General features: G+C 45.4%; 1 protein-coding gene across 4 annotated transcripts in view; it reads right to left on the bottom strand.

The window, feature by feature from the left end:
- Positions 1 to 17,170, bottom strand: part of BMF (Bcl2 modifying factor) — an 83,543-nt gene that overhangs the window by 23,989 nt on the left and 42,384 nt on the right. For all 4 annotated transcript variants that reach the window (XM_083745530.1, XM_083745533.1, XM_083745532.1 and 1 more), the window contains 2 exons: positions 16,011 to 16,331; positions 12,102 to 12,265 (listed from right to left, as the gene is read on the bottom strand). In XM_083745530.1, the coding sequence (XP_083601656.1) occupies positions 12,102 to 12,265; positions 16,011 to 16,326 (480 nt within the window). In that variant the 5' untranslated portion in view covers positions 16,327 to 16,331. The remainder of the gene's footprint in view (positions 1 to 12,101; positions 12,266 to 16,010; positions 16,332 to 17,170) is intronic.

Here is a 17,170-nt window from a genome sequence, read left to right on the forward strand (position 1 = left end):
AAAAGGAGGGTGCCCCCCTCCCCACCCCCAAAACATAGGAGAAAGAGAAGGGGGGGAAAGAGGGTAGGGAGAGAGGGAGAAGTGTAGCTGGTGATCCATCTGTAAGTGATTTGACACCGTGAAGGTCAAAGGGTTAATCTTCAATTTAAACCACACTGCTGAGACAGCAAAACTGATTTTATCCAGTACAAGAAAACACACTCCTATGCGTGCTCTCTCCCCACCCCCCCATGCTTTGCTTCCCAGCATCTCCAAGATAATACTGCCCCTTTTTATAGCTCCTTTTGACAGTAAGCCATAAATAATCAGTCTTGGAGCCCTTTCCTACTGACTGGAGCCAATTAAACCTTAAGCAAGAACACACTTGAAAACAAAAACAGGGGGGGGGGAAACCTAGGGGTTATTTCAGGTCCCATTATCAAGCAACAAATGTAGAAAATTGGTTTGGGGTGGTGGTGGGGAGGGAGAACCTGAAACTTTCTGCTGCTACCTTTGGACAAGAGCACCCGGCCACTCATCTCCTGTCAAATGCCGTAATCAGGCTTTGAAAATTAGGCACCATTGGATGCCAGATCCCAGTTTCAAAAATCAGAGACGTGTGCAGACACAGGGTTGGATGGAGCGATCCAGTGAGTAGAGTTGTGCTCACAACATGCTGCTGCTGAAGGAAGGGGGAGGAGATTTATCGGAGTTCCCCCTTCCTTTGCAGCCCCCCAAAATCTGCTCCAGAGTGTCAGAAGGCCATCCAGAACAGAATGGGAAGCAGTACAGGAAACAGCAGGGGCAATTGCTGAATTGTACCTCCTTCTGCGGGTGGAAGGAGCTCTTCCATTTGTGGAAGACCCACTCTGGATTCAAGCCATTGTCATTGTTCTACACAGCTGCACGTTTATGACGTGTGCTGTCTCCCTTATATCCCATAACGCTGTGATGTAGATTAAAGGGGAAGCCCCCTTAAAACAAAGGACCCCTGGCAACTCCAGGACTGTTTCTCTTTCTGGTTCCCTTCAGTTATCAGCATGATGTCTGCTTATTCTCATTCATAATGCCTCATTTGTTAACAATGGCCTTTTATTTGCTTCCAAAGCGGCAGAGAATGGAAGCCTGGTTTAAGCTGACCAAGGTTGACCCAAGACATTAAAAAAGCCCAAGCAGCTGTGCCACATGACCGAAAAAGCTCACATCTCAGCTGTGCAGGCTGAGAGCAGCACTCCAGTATCTTCTGTGACATTGAAAGGGTTCTGAAAACATACCAGTTGGTTCCCTTGCAGCATCACCAACTCCCGCAATTGACTGCTTGGGTAAATTCAGGAGTCAGGTCTGCTCTAATGATGGATATAACTCTGAACTCCCAATGATTACCTTTTTGGAGAATACACACACACACACTCACTCTACAACAGGGGTCATCAACCTAAGGCCCATGTAATGGAAGTGGCCTGCAGAGGTTGTCTGACAGGCCCACGAGCCGCCCCTGAACCAACGCTCCAGCTCGCGCGCTGGAGGGGACTTGCTTCCGTGGTGCCGAAAATTGCATCTGCGCACGAGCAGACGCCAAAAATCGAGGGGGCATGCGCAATCCGGCCCACGGAGGGATCTCTGTGGAACCGATCTGGCCCAGGCAAGATAAACCTGGCTGACCCCTGCTCTACAAGAACCAGGAAGTGACAACCTTTTTGCCCAGTTAAGAAGAGTGGGATTATGTGTGCAGAACAGCAGTTCTGGGGAAAGGCAGAGAGTTTAAAAGAAGGCAAGAAACATCTTGAGGCGTAGGATATCCCTCTGTCTGGGGATGAGCTGTGAGGTAGTATATTGGATGCACAACAGGAGTGCAATGCTGCTTGTTTCTCTATTTATGTTCTCCTTGTGTATTTTGGGAGCATTGCTGCAGTTACAAAAATAATTGGGAAACTGAGGCCCAGGGACCCAATGTGGCCCTCCATGCCTCTCTTCCTGGCCCTCAAGATTCTCCCCAGACCACACCCCTCTCCAGCCTTGCTCCATGCCCTCCTTGGTGGAAATGTCTCCTGGTGCTGTGATCATGCCTGTTGCTTGCCTAGATGGAGAAATGCATCTGTAGAAACCTCAGAGTTTTGTTGACTGGAATGAGCCCTCCTGCATATAGCTAAAAGTCTAATGCATTTTTGCCTCTGCCCACCCCACTCCCAAATTGCGCCCCTGAAAGGTTGTCCACAGAAAATGTGGCCCTGGGGCTGAAGGTTCCCACTCCTGTCCTACGGAAACTTTTCACTGCTGAGGAAATGGGCAGCATAGAACAGTATGCATAAAATAAAAAGAACCGGCTTCCAGAACTTAAAAGTGCTTAAGTGTCACAGGTCCAGCTTCTCCCATGACCACTGCAGACACCTCACCCCACCTCTCTCTCTCAAAAAAGTGCCATTCAACCTTGTCCTGCATGATATAAATTATGTTCCTTTGTGGGATACGGTGGGATACAGCAGCTGTTGTAAATACCAAGGAATCCGTTATATGTTATTCCAGCCAAGACATTTACAGGTGTGCAAGTTTTGAGGATAAGGAGAAAGAATTCGGAAGAAAGGAACAATGTTGGATGAAATACTCACAGAGTGTAATCTACAAGTAATTTTTCAAAATATCTGAGATCTTATTTCCATCACAGTGTTGCTAATTGGGACATCTGGTGCAATGAAATAGATTTTTTCAAGCAGCTGAGCACTTTACACAAGAGAGCAAACTTTTATTAATGGCGTGGATGTAAAAAAAAAAAAATTCATTTTGGCCCAATCTTTTAAAAAGACCAAGGTGTGGCCACTTCCAAACCTTCAGCCAAGCTTTTATCGGACTAGACGGAGTCAGCATTAACTCTGAAGTTGCCATTCCAGCAACATAAAATGGAACTCTGAAGACTGGAGCAGAAAATCAAGGGGACTCCAACAACCAAAACACAAACCGATGAGTATGATATGCAAAACAAAGTATGCAGCGCACAGAAGCCAGAAGCTGAGTCACTTGAAAAGTTGTTTTGCCTGCCAGGGGCCTGGAGGCAAACTGTGCTGCCACAGGACAGATTACACATTAGGTAAAACAAGGAAATCACTCAAGTTCCCAAGGCAACAGAGGTCAGGAACATGTTGGAGAAGGAAGTTGGCGGGCAGCGGGCAGAGTGAGGGGAAGCAGAAGTAGTCACAGAACAACAAGCACAAGCGTAGACACCTCTCTTCTTACTATCAAAAAGAAGGTAGTGAACTAGGAAGAAAACTGTCCAGCTGTGCTAATGGTTCTCCAATATTAATTTTCAACCCAAATTCAGAAGGGAAGATGAGAGAGATCCTTCAGGTACCATGCGCCTGTCACATAAAATGCAAGCTTATGAAAAGGGTGTGTGTGGAAATGCATCAAACACACAATAGTCTTCCCATTAGACTTGAAATAAAAAAAAACCACCTAACTATTTTAAGGAGGACGCCACTGAGCATTTCAGAACAGTGCAGTATATTTCAGGAAAAAGTGACTTGGTAAGCAGGGGGAGGGGGAGGGGTAAAAGTTATATCCTGGCCACATAAGCAATAATAAGGGTCAACACAGAGTCTGTACGGTGAAAGATACTGCCCTAAGGTTTAGCAGTGTGTGTGTGCAGTGGCAGACCTCTCAAATGTCAGAGGCACCCTGTCCAATTCCAAAATTTGGCATCCCCACCTCTTGCCTTTCATTCTACATCATAGCTGCAGCCCTTCTCCTCCCGAGGACCGAACTGGTCGTGCTCCCCTAAATACACCTCTGATGTGTGACTGAATCTATTTGCTGGAAGATTGTATAAGTGGACTATTCCTCAGTATGCTTACAATTGAAAATAACCATTCTCTTCCATCTCTGCTTTCAGGACGGAGGCTGCAGGAAGTGGTAGCAAGAGCCAGTTGACTTCCAAGCCAGAGAAGATAACCGCAGGCCACCATTTTCCTAGGCCCACAAGACGTGGCCCTTGTTGTCTTGCTTAATTCTGATGGTTTGTTTAGTTTCTTGCTCTGTATGCAACAAAAAAGGAAGGCAGGCTGCTCTATACCCAACACAGGCTCTTGGTTTTGGAATTGGCAAGCCCCGAGACTCTGTTCAAGGGTTTTGAAAAAAGGGTTCCAAGTCAAGCAATACAAGCCTCACAAACTGTTGTTGTAACAATTTATTGCCTGCCCTTCACCTGAAGGTCCCAGGGCCAGTTATAACAATTAAAACACAGCCTTAATATTAAATAACATAAAGGCAAGTATACCCACGCCTATCCTAAAAAAATAAAATAAAAAAGCAATCAGAGCAAAAAAAGAGAGGGAAATGTGGCTTCATTTCATTGGCCCAAGGTATGCTTTCAGATGACAAAGCAAAAAGCTTTAAGAAAATGGTTGTGAATTTTTATGTGTATAGGCCACCAGATGGCTTCCCCATTGATCCTACGCATTAAGAATCAACAGCAGGATTGGCACAGAGTTTGCCCAACTGAAACATATTCTAGGAAGGAATTAAAGTGCAGCGCAACATTCTCTGGCAACTTCCTCTGCCTTCCTCAAGCCATCTCTCCTCTCAACCTACAGCACAATTGCATAAGTATGGTCCTGTGCATGTATGGTCACAGGATACGTGCTCCAGACTACAATTCGTTTTCCAACTGCCTTAAAAAAAAGTTATTTCCTTTTTCAGCTCATCCTCTCCCTTATCTGTGCTTCAAGAATGGATGTCAGATGGTGGCCCTTGGCAGTTTGAATGTCTTCACTAAAAGAAGATGCACACTTTATACTCCACTATGGTACAGGTGTGAACAATCTGCCTCAGTGATGAAGGCCAAGTATAAAGGATAAATGTGCATTCAGAATGCTCACACCAGGAAGAAGCACCTGCACTTCCTTTCCAAAACATTTGGGCATGTCCTCTTTACACATATTCACAGCAGCTAATACTGGTCAACTACTACCACGGCCTTTCTGTGCACTGCTCTGGTTCGCCAGAAGCGGCTTAGTCATGCTGACCACATGACCAGAAGCTGTACACTGGCTCCCTCAGCCTGTAAAGTGAGATGAGCACCGCAACCCCAGAGTTGTCCGCAACTGGACCTAACGGTCAGGGGTCCCTTTACCTTTACTGCTGCATAAAGGGACGCGGGTGGCGCTGTGGTCTAAACCACATAGCCTAGGGCTTGCTGATCAGAAGGTCGCCAGTTCGAATCCCCATGATGGGGTGAGCTCCCGTTGCTCAGTCCCAGCTCCTGCCAACCTAGCAGTTCGAAAGCATGTCAAAGTGCAAGTAGATAAATAGATACCGCTCTGGCGGGAAGGTAAATGGCGTTTCTGTGCGCTGCTCTGGTTTGCCAGAAGTAGCTTAGTCATGCTGGCCACATGACCTGGAAGCTGTACGCCGGTTCCCTCGACCAGTAAAGTGAGATGAGCGCCGCAACCCCCGAGTTGTCTGCGACTGGACCTAATGGTCAGGGTCCCTTTACCTTTACCATACTGCTGCATAAAGAGTGAAAAATGGCAGTTTGCCAAGGTAGCCCTCTGAAGGCAGCAAGACCCCTGGCTGGAGACCAGATAGTCCTAGGAGTGCAAACTTCCTTCAGTTCTACTAACTTGCAGTGATGCTTCCTGCAACAATCCAGTTCTGAGAATCGATTCCTAACTTGCTCTTAAGATTTAGTATAAGCAAGTCAATGGAAGCAGGTTGCCAGAAAAATTCTCGGTAGTGGCAATCTCCCTGTGGAAAACCCTCCCACCAGATGTCAAAGAGAACAACAACTACCAGACTTTTAGAAGACATCTGAAGGCAGCCCTGTTTAGGGAGGCTTTTAATGTTTGATATATTACAGTATTTTAATATTTCTTGGAAGCCGCCCAGAGTGGCTGGGGAGGCCCAGCCAGATGGGCGAGGTATAAATAAATTAATAATAATAATAATAATAATAATAATAATAATAATAATAAGCACACGGCTTTATTTTGCCACACACACACACAAAAAATCCTTCTTCTCCTAAGAAGCCAATGGACGAGGATCCTTTCACTTAAGCCATCTTTTAGCTGATGCCCCAAGGAGAATGAGGAAGAGGGAGTGGCCTGTGTTTACACTACACAGAACTGGAGGTAGAAGTGGAACTTTCAGATCTGCTGGATGAAGCGACTCAGAAAATCTTTAGACAGAGCTACACTCCTTCTCTGTTGGAGACACACAAAGGCCAGCAGTCAGGTGCAGCACCAAAGTCTCAGCTAATTCAGCCTCTTGTCAGCAGTTGTGATGACTCAGAGGCTAAATATAGAGAGCGATTTAAACAGTGCTAGCCGCAGAGCAAATACTACCCAGCTTCTCCATCTCTCACGCACAGCCATACACATGCATACGCCCTGGACGTTTTTTCTTCTTCCTATGTCTAACTTCAAAAAACAACCCCCCCCCAAAAAAGCCCCCAAGCAGCCTAAAGAGGTACATTTCTTGGCTCTGGTGTCTTTTCGTTGTCATCGCCTGGGGCTCCATTGCCTCATACTAATCAGGGTTAATAAAAGCAACATTGGGGGGAAAGGGGGAGATGGTGTGCAATGCAGAGTTTCGTTCTGCATGAAACTGCAGCAAAGGGTAAAGGAAATGATCCCCTTTTGGGGGGAGCCCTTGGTAATCAAAGCTCCGCCTGATGATCCCATTGAGAGCCACTGACAAGAGCACCTTTGAAAGGCTGTGACAGGTTTGCCTCCCTTGGTGTGTCTTCTGCAGAAGCAGGGAGGAATTTAACAGTTTGTGTTTCTCCCCTTCTTGCCTCACTGCCATAAACTTTTATTGGTCAATATATACAGCTCTCAATTACAACTCATTTTCAACATAAATGTCCCCGAAGCCCCAAAGCATTATCTCAGCAAGATCTGGAGGCCAGAGCAGGGGGACTGGAGTCAGGTCTCCTGGATTTTATTGACAGTTATGCAGCCCTCAGTACCGCGAGAATAAATTGCCTCCCATTTCTTATAGACTCCCTGTCTATTACAGGAGACTCTAGCCAAAATACAGTCAAGTGGAAACTGATTGCTTTTGTTGCTGTTCTAAAGGCTGCACACTGTTGAGTTAACATTTGGATAGTTAGTTGTGTAAGTCAAACTCTATTTTAAAGCAAAAAAAATTCCTTCCAGTAGCACCTTAAAGACCAACTAAGTCAGTTCTTGGTATGAGCTTTCGTGTGCATGCACACTTCTTCAGATACACTGAAACAGAAGTTTCCAGACCCTTCTATATAGTGAGAAGGTGGGGAGGGGTATTACTCAGAAGGGTGGTGGGAATGGGTGATTGGCAGATAGCTGTGATGAGCCTGTTGACGACTGCAATAGGTCTTACAGGAAGAAGCAAGGGGTGAAAAGGTGAAAAATGGCTTTGTCATGTATAATGAGATAAGAATCCAAGGTCTTTGTTCAGGCCAGGTTTCTCCATGGTTTTAAGTTTGGTGATAAGTTGTAATTAAGCAGCTATTGGTGATAAGTTTGGTGATATGTTGTAATTCAGCAGCTATTTTAAAGGCCAGATCAGCCAGTGGTAGCCTTGCTGCTGAATGGAGTTTGGAATAATGGTAACTTAAAGGTAAAGGGACCCCTGACCATTAGGTCCAGTCGTGACCGACTCTGAGGTTGCAGCGCTCATCTCGTTTTATTGGCCGAGGGAGCCGGCGTACAGCTTCTGGGTCATGTGGCCAGCATGACTAAGCCGCTTCTGGCAAACCAGCGCAGTGCACGGAAACACCGTTTACCTTCCCACCGGAGCGGTACCTATTTATCTACTAGTACTTTGACGTGCTCTCAAACTGCTAGGTTGGCAGGAGCAGGGACCGAGCAACAGGAGCTCACTCAGTCACGGAGATTCAAACCGCCGACCTTCTGATCAGCAAGTCCTAGGCTCTGTGGTTTAACCCACAGTGCCACCCGCGTCCCTAATGGTAACTTAACACCAGCTTAATTTAATCCGTCATAAATTGCACCAGCTTCCTATACTTAGGATTGCACCATGAGCCACAGTGAGCAGGTCTTACTTGTGAGCAAACACTATAGGTCCATGTTCTGCACACAAAGGATCCAACAGCTGTTCCTTAGATGGGTTGGCATCCCACAATCAGTTCTGAGGCCCTGTAGATAAAGAACCTCAAAATGGTTCAATTTTTTTTAATGTTTAAAAAAGATGAATTAATGTACTTTGGTATCCTGCAAATCAAAATCTGACTTTAACATTACTTTGCCTACTTACCCTGTATCAGTACTGCTTGACTGTATTTTTATGCAGTATACATAAAAATAAATCCACAGAAAATGGGACAATGAGAACATATCATAAAGCCAAACACTACCTTAATCTCAGTTAGCATGGAGTTCCACAGGCTTTGGCCCACTACACTGAAAGCACATAAACTGAATATTAAAGAGAGTGTAATTTGTCTAATAAATTAACAGAGCAGTTGAGTGCATCTTTTTGAATATGAGTCAGCTCAAACCCCAATGAAACTACTCCCATGGAGAATATGCACATGGAATTATGTACATTTTAAATGCTGGAAGCCTGGTTTTGGATAGTCTTCTACCTCAAAGACCAGCTCCATAGCTTATCTTCTTTGATAAATTTACAGAGAATCTTGGTCTCCAATATTGACAAGGAAAAGGTCTCTGCTTTAGGTGTTCATCTTGTACTGTTTTTAGGCCTATCTTCAGTTGTTTTAAAAAACTGTTTTAGCTGTTTTGCGGTATATTTGCAAATCTCCTTGAGACCTATCTATGGTGGCTGCCATAACATCAGGCCAGATCTATGAGCATGTAGGGGAATGGGGGAGATTCCCACGCTGTGGATAGAAGGCTGCCCTGTCTCACTCCTAGATTGTTCTACTTTCAGATGCTGCCATTGGTGGGACGCCACCAGAAGTACATCTACTCTAGTTCAGCTTTCGGTTGGCACCCTGGAGGCTCCCCCAGCGGTTTACGTGCTGTCCTGTCAGCAAAGCAGAACAGAAGCTGCTTGCCACAGCCTTTGGCCAACTTTTGGGTTGCTCCAAAAGTGTCATTTGGAGCCATTGAACCAGACGGAGGCAACTGCAGAGGCAAGACAAAGTCTTCCTGGCCTCCGACGTCCTTCCCAACCGAAAGAAAAGCGACTGGACAGCGCTCCGTTATCTTTGCCAAAAACGAGAGGAGAAAGTTGGCAAAGAGCAAGGCGGGAAGGAAAAGACGGTATTAGCATAAGCGTAGCGATAAATAAAACCTTCAATGGTCTCAAACATCGCTCTGTACAAACACAAAAAGTCTCCCTGCCAGCAGAGTGCCAGTTATCAGTCCAAAGACTGAGCGGTGAAGACCCAGCGCTTAAGTTCTTCCCCACCTGTGTCCAGGGCTTCTCTCTCTCTTTAAAAACAAAACAAATGTTCAGCTAGGACTCTCCCTCTCCTTTACAACACTCTATTATTTCAGCTGAAAGGGAAAGAGCCCCTCCTCTCTTGGCTGCATGAGGTCGTAGTAAAGAGGGTTGCTTTTGTTTACTAACTCTTCCACATGCTTGGCTGACACGCGATTCTCCAGCCTCCACAGAAAGTCTCTCTCTCACCCTCCTTTTGCTCTGCAGTCAGTTCCTCAGGGACTCGGGTGCCACGGCAACACACACACTCCTTGCCCGAAGATGAAGAAAAGGGAGGGGACCGGTCAATTTTCTTTTTTGGTTACAGGTTTTATTTCCCCCCCTCCTCCTGGGGCATTCTTGGACACATTTCCCAGACAAAGACATCGGATAGCTACACTCCCCAGATGGAAAGGGTCGAGTTACAACCAGTTCTGTGGCTTCCCTTCAGGACTCTTTTGACAGAAGAAGGAGGGGAAAAAGGCACCCAGTTAACCTTTACTACTCTGGGCAAAGTTAGCTACGCCACAGATGAGTTCCAGGACGGATATTGAAGAAATACTATCTAAGGGCAGGGATGATGGGTAGTGGAGATAATGATGTCCATAGTGGTGGTAGGGATATTTTTTTATTTTTAAAAATCCCTCCTCATGTGAACCTTCCACGTGCACACAAAGCAACAAAATAGGATGCCACCAGACAGTATGAACAGTAGGTTTTAAATGTTCCAGTTAACCTTTTTTCACATCTGCTTTCTTAGATCAAATAACTTTGGAGACTGCACTCTTTTGCCTTGAACACACACACACACACCCGCCAAAGAAAAACCCTAGCTCAAGTGCAACCATACCCCAACCAACAATGTAGAAAGAAATCTTGGGAAGGAAAGGAGTAAATAAGATGGTAGCACAAGACTCTGAGATAAACAATGGGCAGCTGGAATGTGAATGTCTGGCCCCATGTGGGACATGAGCCAAAAAAAAGTGCATGCACATCCTTCTCCCTGAGTTGATCCCGAATCTGCATAGACAGCTGTCCCAGAATGCCTAAAGGAAACATCTATGGATGCAGAATGTCAGACTCTCGCCTTCCACAGCCACTGCCCAGATCCATTCCACACATGACCCAAACCCACAAGAACTTCCTGAATCTTGCTCCCACGTCTGTCCAGTTGGAAACAGCCACAGTGAGACAATGCGCCTGAATTTATATCCCTTAAAACAGCTCAGATGAACATCTTATCTTACAAAGAGACATCCACATTATTAAAAAGTGCAGGTTTCCTTTTTAGAAAGCTTGGTATGTTCGGTTACAGAACTCTCTGGCCCCGGACCAAGGCTTTGGCCCTGTGACACAACTTGCACTCATCCTTGGAAGAGAAGCAGAACCCACAGCAATGATAAGCTCTGGCATGCAAGTCTTCACAGCTGAAGTGGAAATCTGCCCAGGCCCAGATAGCATCATTCTGGGTATGTTAAAACAAACTGGTTTTAACGGTCTTGGCTTTCCCCCAAAGAATTCTGGGAATTTTTATTTTTGTTTCAGCACTGAGATTTCTGTTTAAGAATGCTCCGCATGGGCTGAGAAGAGACCAGCCGCAGCAACAGTGAGGGTAGTTTACACACAAGTAATTGGGGGTCTGGGGGAGATGTAGAGCAGAGGGGCCACCCTATGCCCAGAGGTGACCTTAGCTCCTCTCGGACTGCAAAGAAGAGAGGTCTGAAGTTCAAGACCTTAACTTTCTTCCTTTGGTTTGACATATTAAAAAAATCAGAAAAGCCCAAGGTGAAACTTCTGACACCTTGTGGTTATACAGGTTCCTTTACTTGCAAAGAAATTAAAACACAAAGCAATACTCCTAAACAGTGGGTTGGAGCCAGGATCCTTTAATGTGGCTATCAATACTGTACACTGCTGTCCAGCCCAAGGGCACATTTACACCAAGCATTTAAAGCACTACAATACCACTTTAAACAGTCATGGCTTCCTCCCAAAGAATTCTGGGGGCTGTAGTTTGTTAAGCGTGCTGAGAGTTGTTAGGGGTACTCATTCGCATCATGGCTTGCAGATCCTGCAGTGAGCAGGAGATTGGACTAAATCACTTCCAGCTCTATGGTTCTATGAGTGAGCAGGAGACTTTGGGATAGTTGAAGTGAAAAAGCTAGAGGAGCAGGAGGAGGGGGAGAATGCATGCGAGAAACCAAAGGTATGTACGGTACGGAGGCATATATCTGGGGTGGGGGCTAAACTTGCTCTCTGGCATGAGCCAACCCAGTGTTTATTGAGAAGAACAGATAGGCGCTTTCCTCAACCATTTTGCTGACTTCTCCCTCTGTCCTACAGGATTTGGTGAGGGCCATTAAAGAATGAAGCCTGCTCCTAACTTCATAACTCCTCGTGAGGCCTATTCGTTGGTCGTGCTGCAAGAGAAATTGGCTTTATGTATTGTTCTGCAGTCTGATGCTTTGTGTGAAGGAGGGTGGAAAAAACCCCCAAAAATAAAGCAGAATGATGATTTTTTAAAAGACCATTGAACAAAGAGGAAATATGGTTCAAAAAACAATTTCCCAAATGTATATCTCAGTAGTGTTTGTGTGTGTGTGTGTGTGTAGGCTATTTAACGGAAAAAGAAGAGAGAACACATTTGGCCAAACCAAATAAAGCATCCTCGACAGTGAATAAAGTCCCCCCCTCACTCCACCACCAACACTCCACTTTCCTTGCCCAAAAATATAACCTACCCTCTGTAGGTGCAGCCTGTGAAACTGGTCCGCAATGCACTGTAACTTCCGTGCAATCTGAACTTCAGTTCGCAGTTCCTGTGGGCTTTCCCGAGGTTCCTCCCGGAGGTGTGGACTCAATGAGAAACCAATGGGGTTGACATGTAAACGGAACCCAGCGTTCCCTGCCAAACATCAGAGAAGAGTCAGACGCTTATAGCCTCTCACGTATGTGAACAATCCTTCTGCCATGAACAGCACACCGGAAGAGAATACAGCAAAATCAAGATCATAATCAAGGAAATAAAATGTCTCATTTGAATTAAGCAAAGCACTTACAGCTAAACTTCAACCACCTTTTAGAAAGCTAAGAGATCCATGACTGGCAATACCTGCTCAGGACCCTCCACATTGGGCAACTGAGTCTATAAGACTCCATTTTAATTTCCCACAATGCTCTAGAATGACACTACACTGGGACCTCTGGGTTTTTGTAGGAAATTACAATGGCACTCACAGCCACCCTAGAGTACTGCTGCCTCTGTTGGGTAAACCTAAGGATGCTCACAGGTAAAAGAGGAAGCCCTCCATGGGGCAGTTTCCCCAGTGGCTCCTCTGCGGGAAGTGCAAAGGTTGGCAGTGCAAAAATGGGCCACTCTGTTTGTGGAATGCTCCCCCCAGGGAAACACACATGGCACTATCCCTGTCAGCTCTTCAACACCACTTACTCTTCTTATAGTATTGTTGGATGAACATTTGGTTTTACTGTATTTTTCCGATGAATTGGTTCCCAAACCTTTGTGTGTTTTACGGACCTGGATGTGCCACATCATAGGTCACTTTTAGTCTCTGAGCCAATGATAGGAAATCAGTGGACCTCCAGATTTTGCTTGATTTTCCAGCTCTCATCACACCCAACCACTGGTCTCGCTGGCAGAGGTTGATGGGTGTTGGAAGCCCAGCAAACATCTGCAGGACCACGGATTCCCTGCTTTATGCAACAGCAGTTCATAGAATTTCATGAGAAGTATCACAGGGCCAGCTGGGCACCTTTTTGGAGCAGATAAAAAGATTCAACTGTCCCCTTAAACTGGGGATGGGGAACCTATGGCCCTCCAAGTGTCCTTGAACTCCAATTCCCATCAGCCCCAGCCCCATTGGTCAAGGATTGTCGGTGTTGTAATCCAACAACATCAGGAGGGCTAAAGGTTCACCACCTCTGCTTTAAACTCACAGAGGAACATGCAAACACTGTAAATGCTGCATTATTTTTCTGTAAAAAACAACAACCCCCAAACAGAATCATGGACCCTGAATTGCCCCAGTTATGTGATTGATTTGATTTCAAATAGGCCCAACATCTGGGGGTTGTTGGATGCTGTGGGCTTCCCTCTCTGTCAGTCACAGGCAAACTCAGCCCTACAGATGTTTTAGGACAACAACTCCCATCATCCCTGACAACTGGTCCTGTTAGCTAGGGATGATGGGAGTTGTAGTCCCAAAACATCTGGAGGGCCGAGTCTGCCTATGCCTGCTCTCTGCCATCAGATTTGGAAGGTCTGCATGTCTGAGGATGCTGTGGATCTTGTTTCGTAGACTCCCTTCCATAGTTCTAAAGTACGTCAGCACTGCAGCTGGCACAGTTACCATATTTTTCGCCCTATAGGACGCACCGTTCCCATTAGGCGCACCTAGTTTTTTGGGGTGGAAATAAAGGCGAAAAAAATTATTTCCCCTCCAGGCGCAGGGCTGGGCCCCCCAGAACAGGCAACTCTCCGCAAGCTGTGGGAGCCCATCGCCGGGCTCCTGTGCCTTGCGGAGAGCTACGCGAAGCCTGGGTGCGCTGAGCTCAGCGCGACCAGCCTTCGGCATGCAGGCAACTCTCTGCAAGCCGCGGGAGCCCAGCGTAGGGCTCCCGCGCCTTGCAGAGAGCTGCGCGAAGCCTGGAGAGCAAGAGGGGTCGGTGCGCACCGACCCCTCTCGCTCTCCAGGCTTCAGCAAAAGCCTGCATTCGCCCCATAGGATGCACACACATTTCCCCTTCATTTTTGGAGGGGGAAAAGTGTGTCCTTTGGGGCGAAAAATACGGTAATTCTCTACCAAGTGGGAAAAGAAAAACTGTATCCCACTGCCCCCTCACCCACCAATAGAGTTTTGTATTTGGTGCCGGATCCACCTCTGAGTGGACACTTCCCATTAGGATTGCCATGTTAAATGATGGCATCTGCATATGGATAGAACAATGGTGCTCATGAAAAATGCATTCTCTGTTTTTAGTTGGTACCTGAATGTGTCCCAGCAGGCAATCTCTTTGGAGAGGCATTCCCTCCTTCATGAGGCAGAAGAATATTTACTCCAAGTCCCCACACTTCCTAAGCACTGCTGCTTTAAAAATAATTAACACCTTTTCAAAAGATCTCCTGCCCAGTTCACCAGGTTCCCCTTTCCAACAAAAGATTTTCAATCAATTAGACTGCAGTCCTGTACATACTTACTTGGGAGTAATTTAATGGGACTTCCTTCTGAGCTCCGTGTGAGAGGAGAGGGGATCACAAATAAGGAGTGGGGCAGAAATTTGTTTCACTATGAAGAAGCTTTTAAATTGCTAAATTGCATGAGCTTGCATAGGCGAAAAGCTCTTCAGATGCTAAATTGAAACCAGGGCAAGCCAGGTAATTTAGTCTGTTAAAAGCTGATCAAAAGAAAACATTGTATGCAGTTCTTAAAGGGATAGCAACTCAGTAAGACCACAACTTTGGGGCGGGACGGGGAGTACATTTCATGGATCTCGCTTAAAACTGTGTATAGTCAAAACACATTGGGTTCAATGGTGGGTGGGATTGCTAAAGTCTTTTTTCCCAGATGCTCATCCCCTTTTTAATTTTTTTAAAAAAACTTGCCAAGTGCATGAAGCTGAATGAGCACAAGTTAAATGTGCATAAGGTGCAGGCTTAGTGCTAATATTGTGCAAAGAAACCACAATCTCTATGAAGGCCCAGGCTAATTCTCTCACATTTCTGAATGAATCCCAGATTTACTATCTCATGCACCATTTATCCCCATGATTTGATGTTCCTAAGAACAGTAACTCTGAGATCTACAACACTGTGTCCAGGGAAACTAACATGGTAAGCCGCTGATATCTTACTGTTCTTGCTCTTTGTATCTGACATTATAGGTCTGTGTGCCTAATATAAACTGCTGATGGGTGGATATTTGATGCATGAACTTAATTGCATCCCATTGGTAGACGTACAGGTATAAGTGCCATATATGTGATGGACAGTACCACTGAACCAACACATTTTTTTATGTTGAGAAGAAGGCATTCAGGTATGCTGCAGGGTTTTGTTCCTTGTTGTGGAGTTGGTGAGATGTAGTGGATTATATGGGACAGGTCTCTCCCACCTTGAAATGTCCACACTTCAATTAGATACTGTAAGCCAGGGTTTCCTGGATTTGGCTCTCAGGCTGTTTTTGGAATACAATTCCCATTATCCCTGACTACTTCTCCTGCTAGCTAGGGATGATGGGAATTGTAGTCCAACAACAGATGGAGAACCAAATTTAGGAAACACTGCTCTAAGCAGTTTGTTGCCTTTAGAGGAAATACAAAGGAGCTATTTTGACAATAGTCTAAGTTCCATGAGAAACGGAACTTGCTTCTTTAAAATAGCATATATATTTTGAGGTTTTCAGAACTCAGATGAATTGTGGTAATGAATTGTGTTTTTCCCAAATCCAATTTCATGCGTTATGGTGCAGTACTGACCATATAGATTTTAAGATCCTCCAACTTCAGTCCTTTGTCCCACACAAAGAGAGAACTATATTTCTTTAGAACAACAAGAAGTAACCTAAGAATGCCATGAATACTAACACATGACAATTCATTGAGTGCAAAAGTATAGAAACATCCATCATTCTTACCATAGAAGAGTCGCTGGGGCTCTTCAGTGACTCCACAAGGTAACATGACATCCTGGCTAGAAGAGGATGGGTTGAGGGTTTGAGTTGCCTTATCTTGCTGCTTGGCATGCCTGGTACCTGGGCCACAACAGTGTGTAAGTGGGAAGAGCTGGAATCTCCCCAGAAGGCAGTTGTAAGATTTACTCTGTGTGAAAATGCCAGGAAATGTCATCTCATTGGGTTGACTGGCAAGTCCACAGTCTTCAGAGTGGAAGACATCATCCTCCAGCCCATCTAGATTGGAGAAATCCTCCTCCAGGTAGTCAGGGGAATCCATTTCACCTGCATTTTTTTAAAAAAAGAAAATAGATAAAATGCCACTGAATATCCTAGAGAGGATGCATGGTTTTCTTTGTGCCTTCTTCACAAAACAGCCTATGAATTAGGCTTGGGATAAGAGATAAATGATGGAGGCCAACTGGACAATCTTCCCTCCTTTGCACCCAAAGGTTCAGACTTTTTATGAACTAGGTAGCCACAAGGAGAAAGTCCAAGAAAAGCCCTCCATGATGAATGTTTTAGAATCCAAATACCATGCTAGCTCGTCACAACCACATATACATGTATAAAGACTTTCCATACCCAGTGCTTAGATTTCAAAGTCCTCAATAAATCCAGAGGATTCTACAATCACACAAAAATGTTTCAAGGTATTAGTCGGGACTGATGGATGTACCTGAAGAATAGAATTGGGACACCAGGTGCTGGAACCTAATCACAACTAGCAGGATCTACAAAATGCTGGGATTTAGTTGCAATACACTGCTGAAACTCTTGAGGATCAAGTAGGACTGGATGGTGACTGTTTGGTAACCAAGCCAAGAAATCCAAAGTGTGCCCCACGTTGATAAAATATTCCAACCGAGATCAAAATGGATCTAGAGAACCCTTATAATCCTATAAACACCTGGAGCAGATTGGTCACTGGCAACTCAAACCACCTTAGCCAAAAAGACAAGACAGAAGATGAACTTCTTATTGCCAGTGTAAGGGGATCAGATCAATAGAAGTTCTCAATAAGAGGCTTATAGCTGCTTCTTGGTGGGAGACAGCATTACTTCCTTCTTGAGTAACAAGTTGGGAATTGCTGGTGACTGCTCATAACTGTAGCCTCTCCTCCA

Source organism: Podarcis gaigeae, assembly GCF_964106915.1.
Source record: "Podarcis gaigeae genome assembly, chromosome: 1".
NCBI classification, from domain to species: domain Eukaryota; kingdom Metazoa; phylum Chordata; class Lepidosauria; order Squamata; family Lacertidae; genus Podarcis; species Podarcis gaigeae.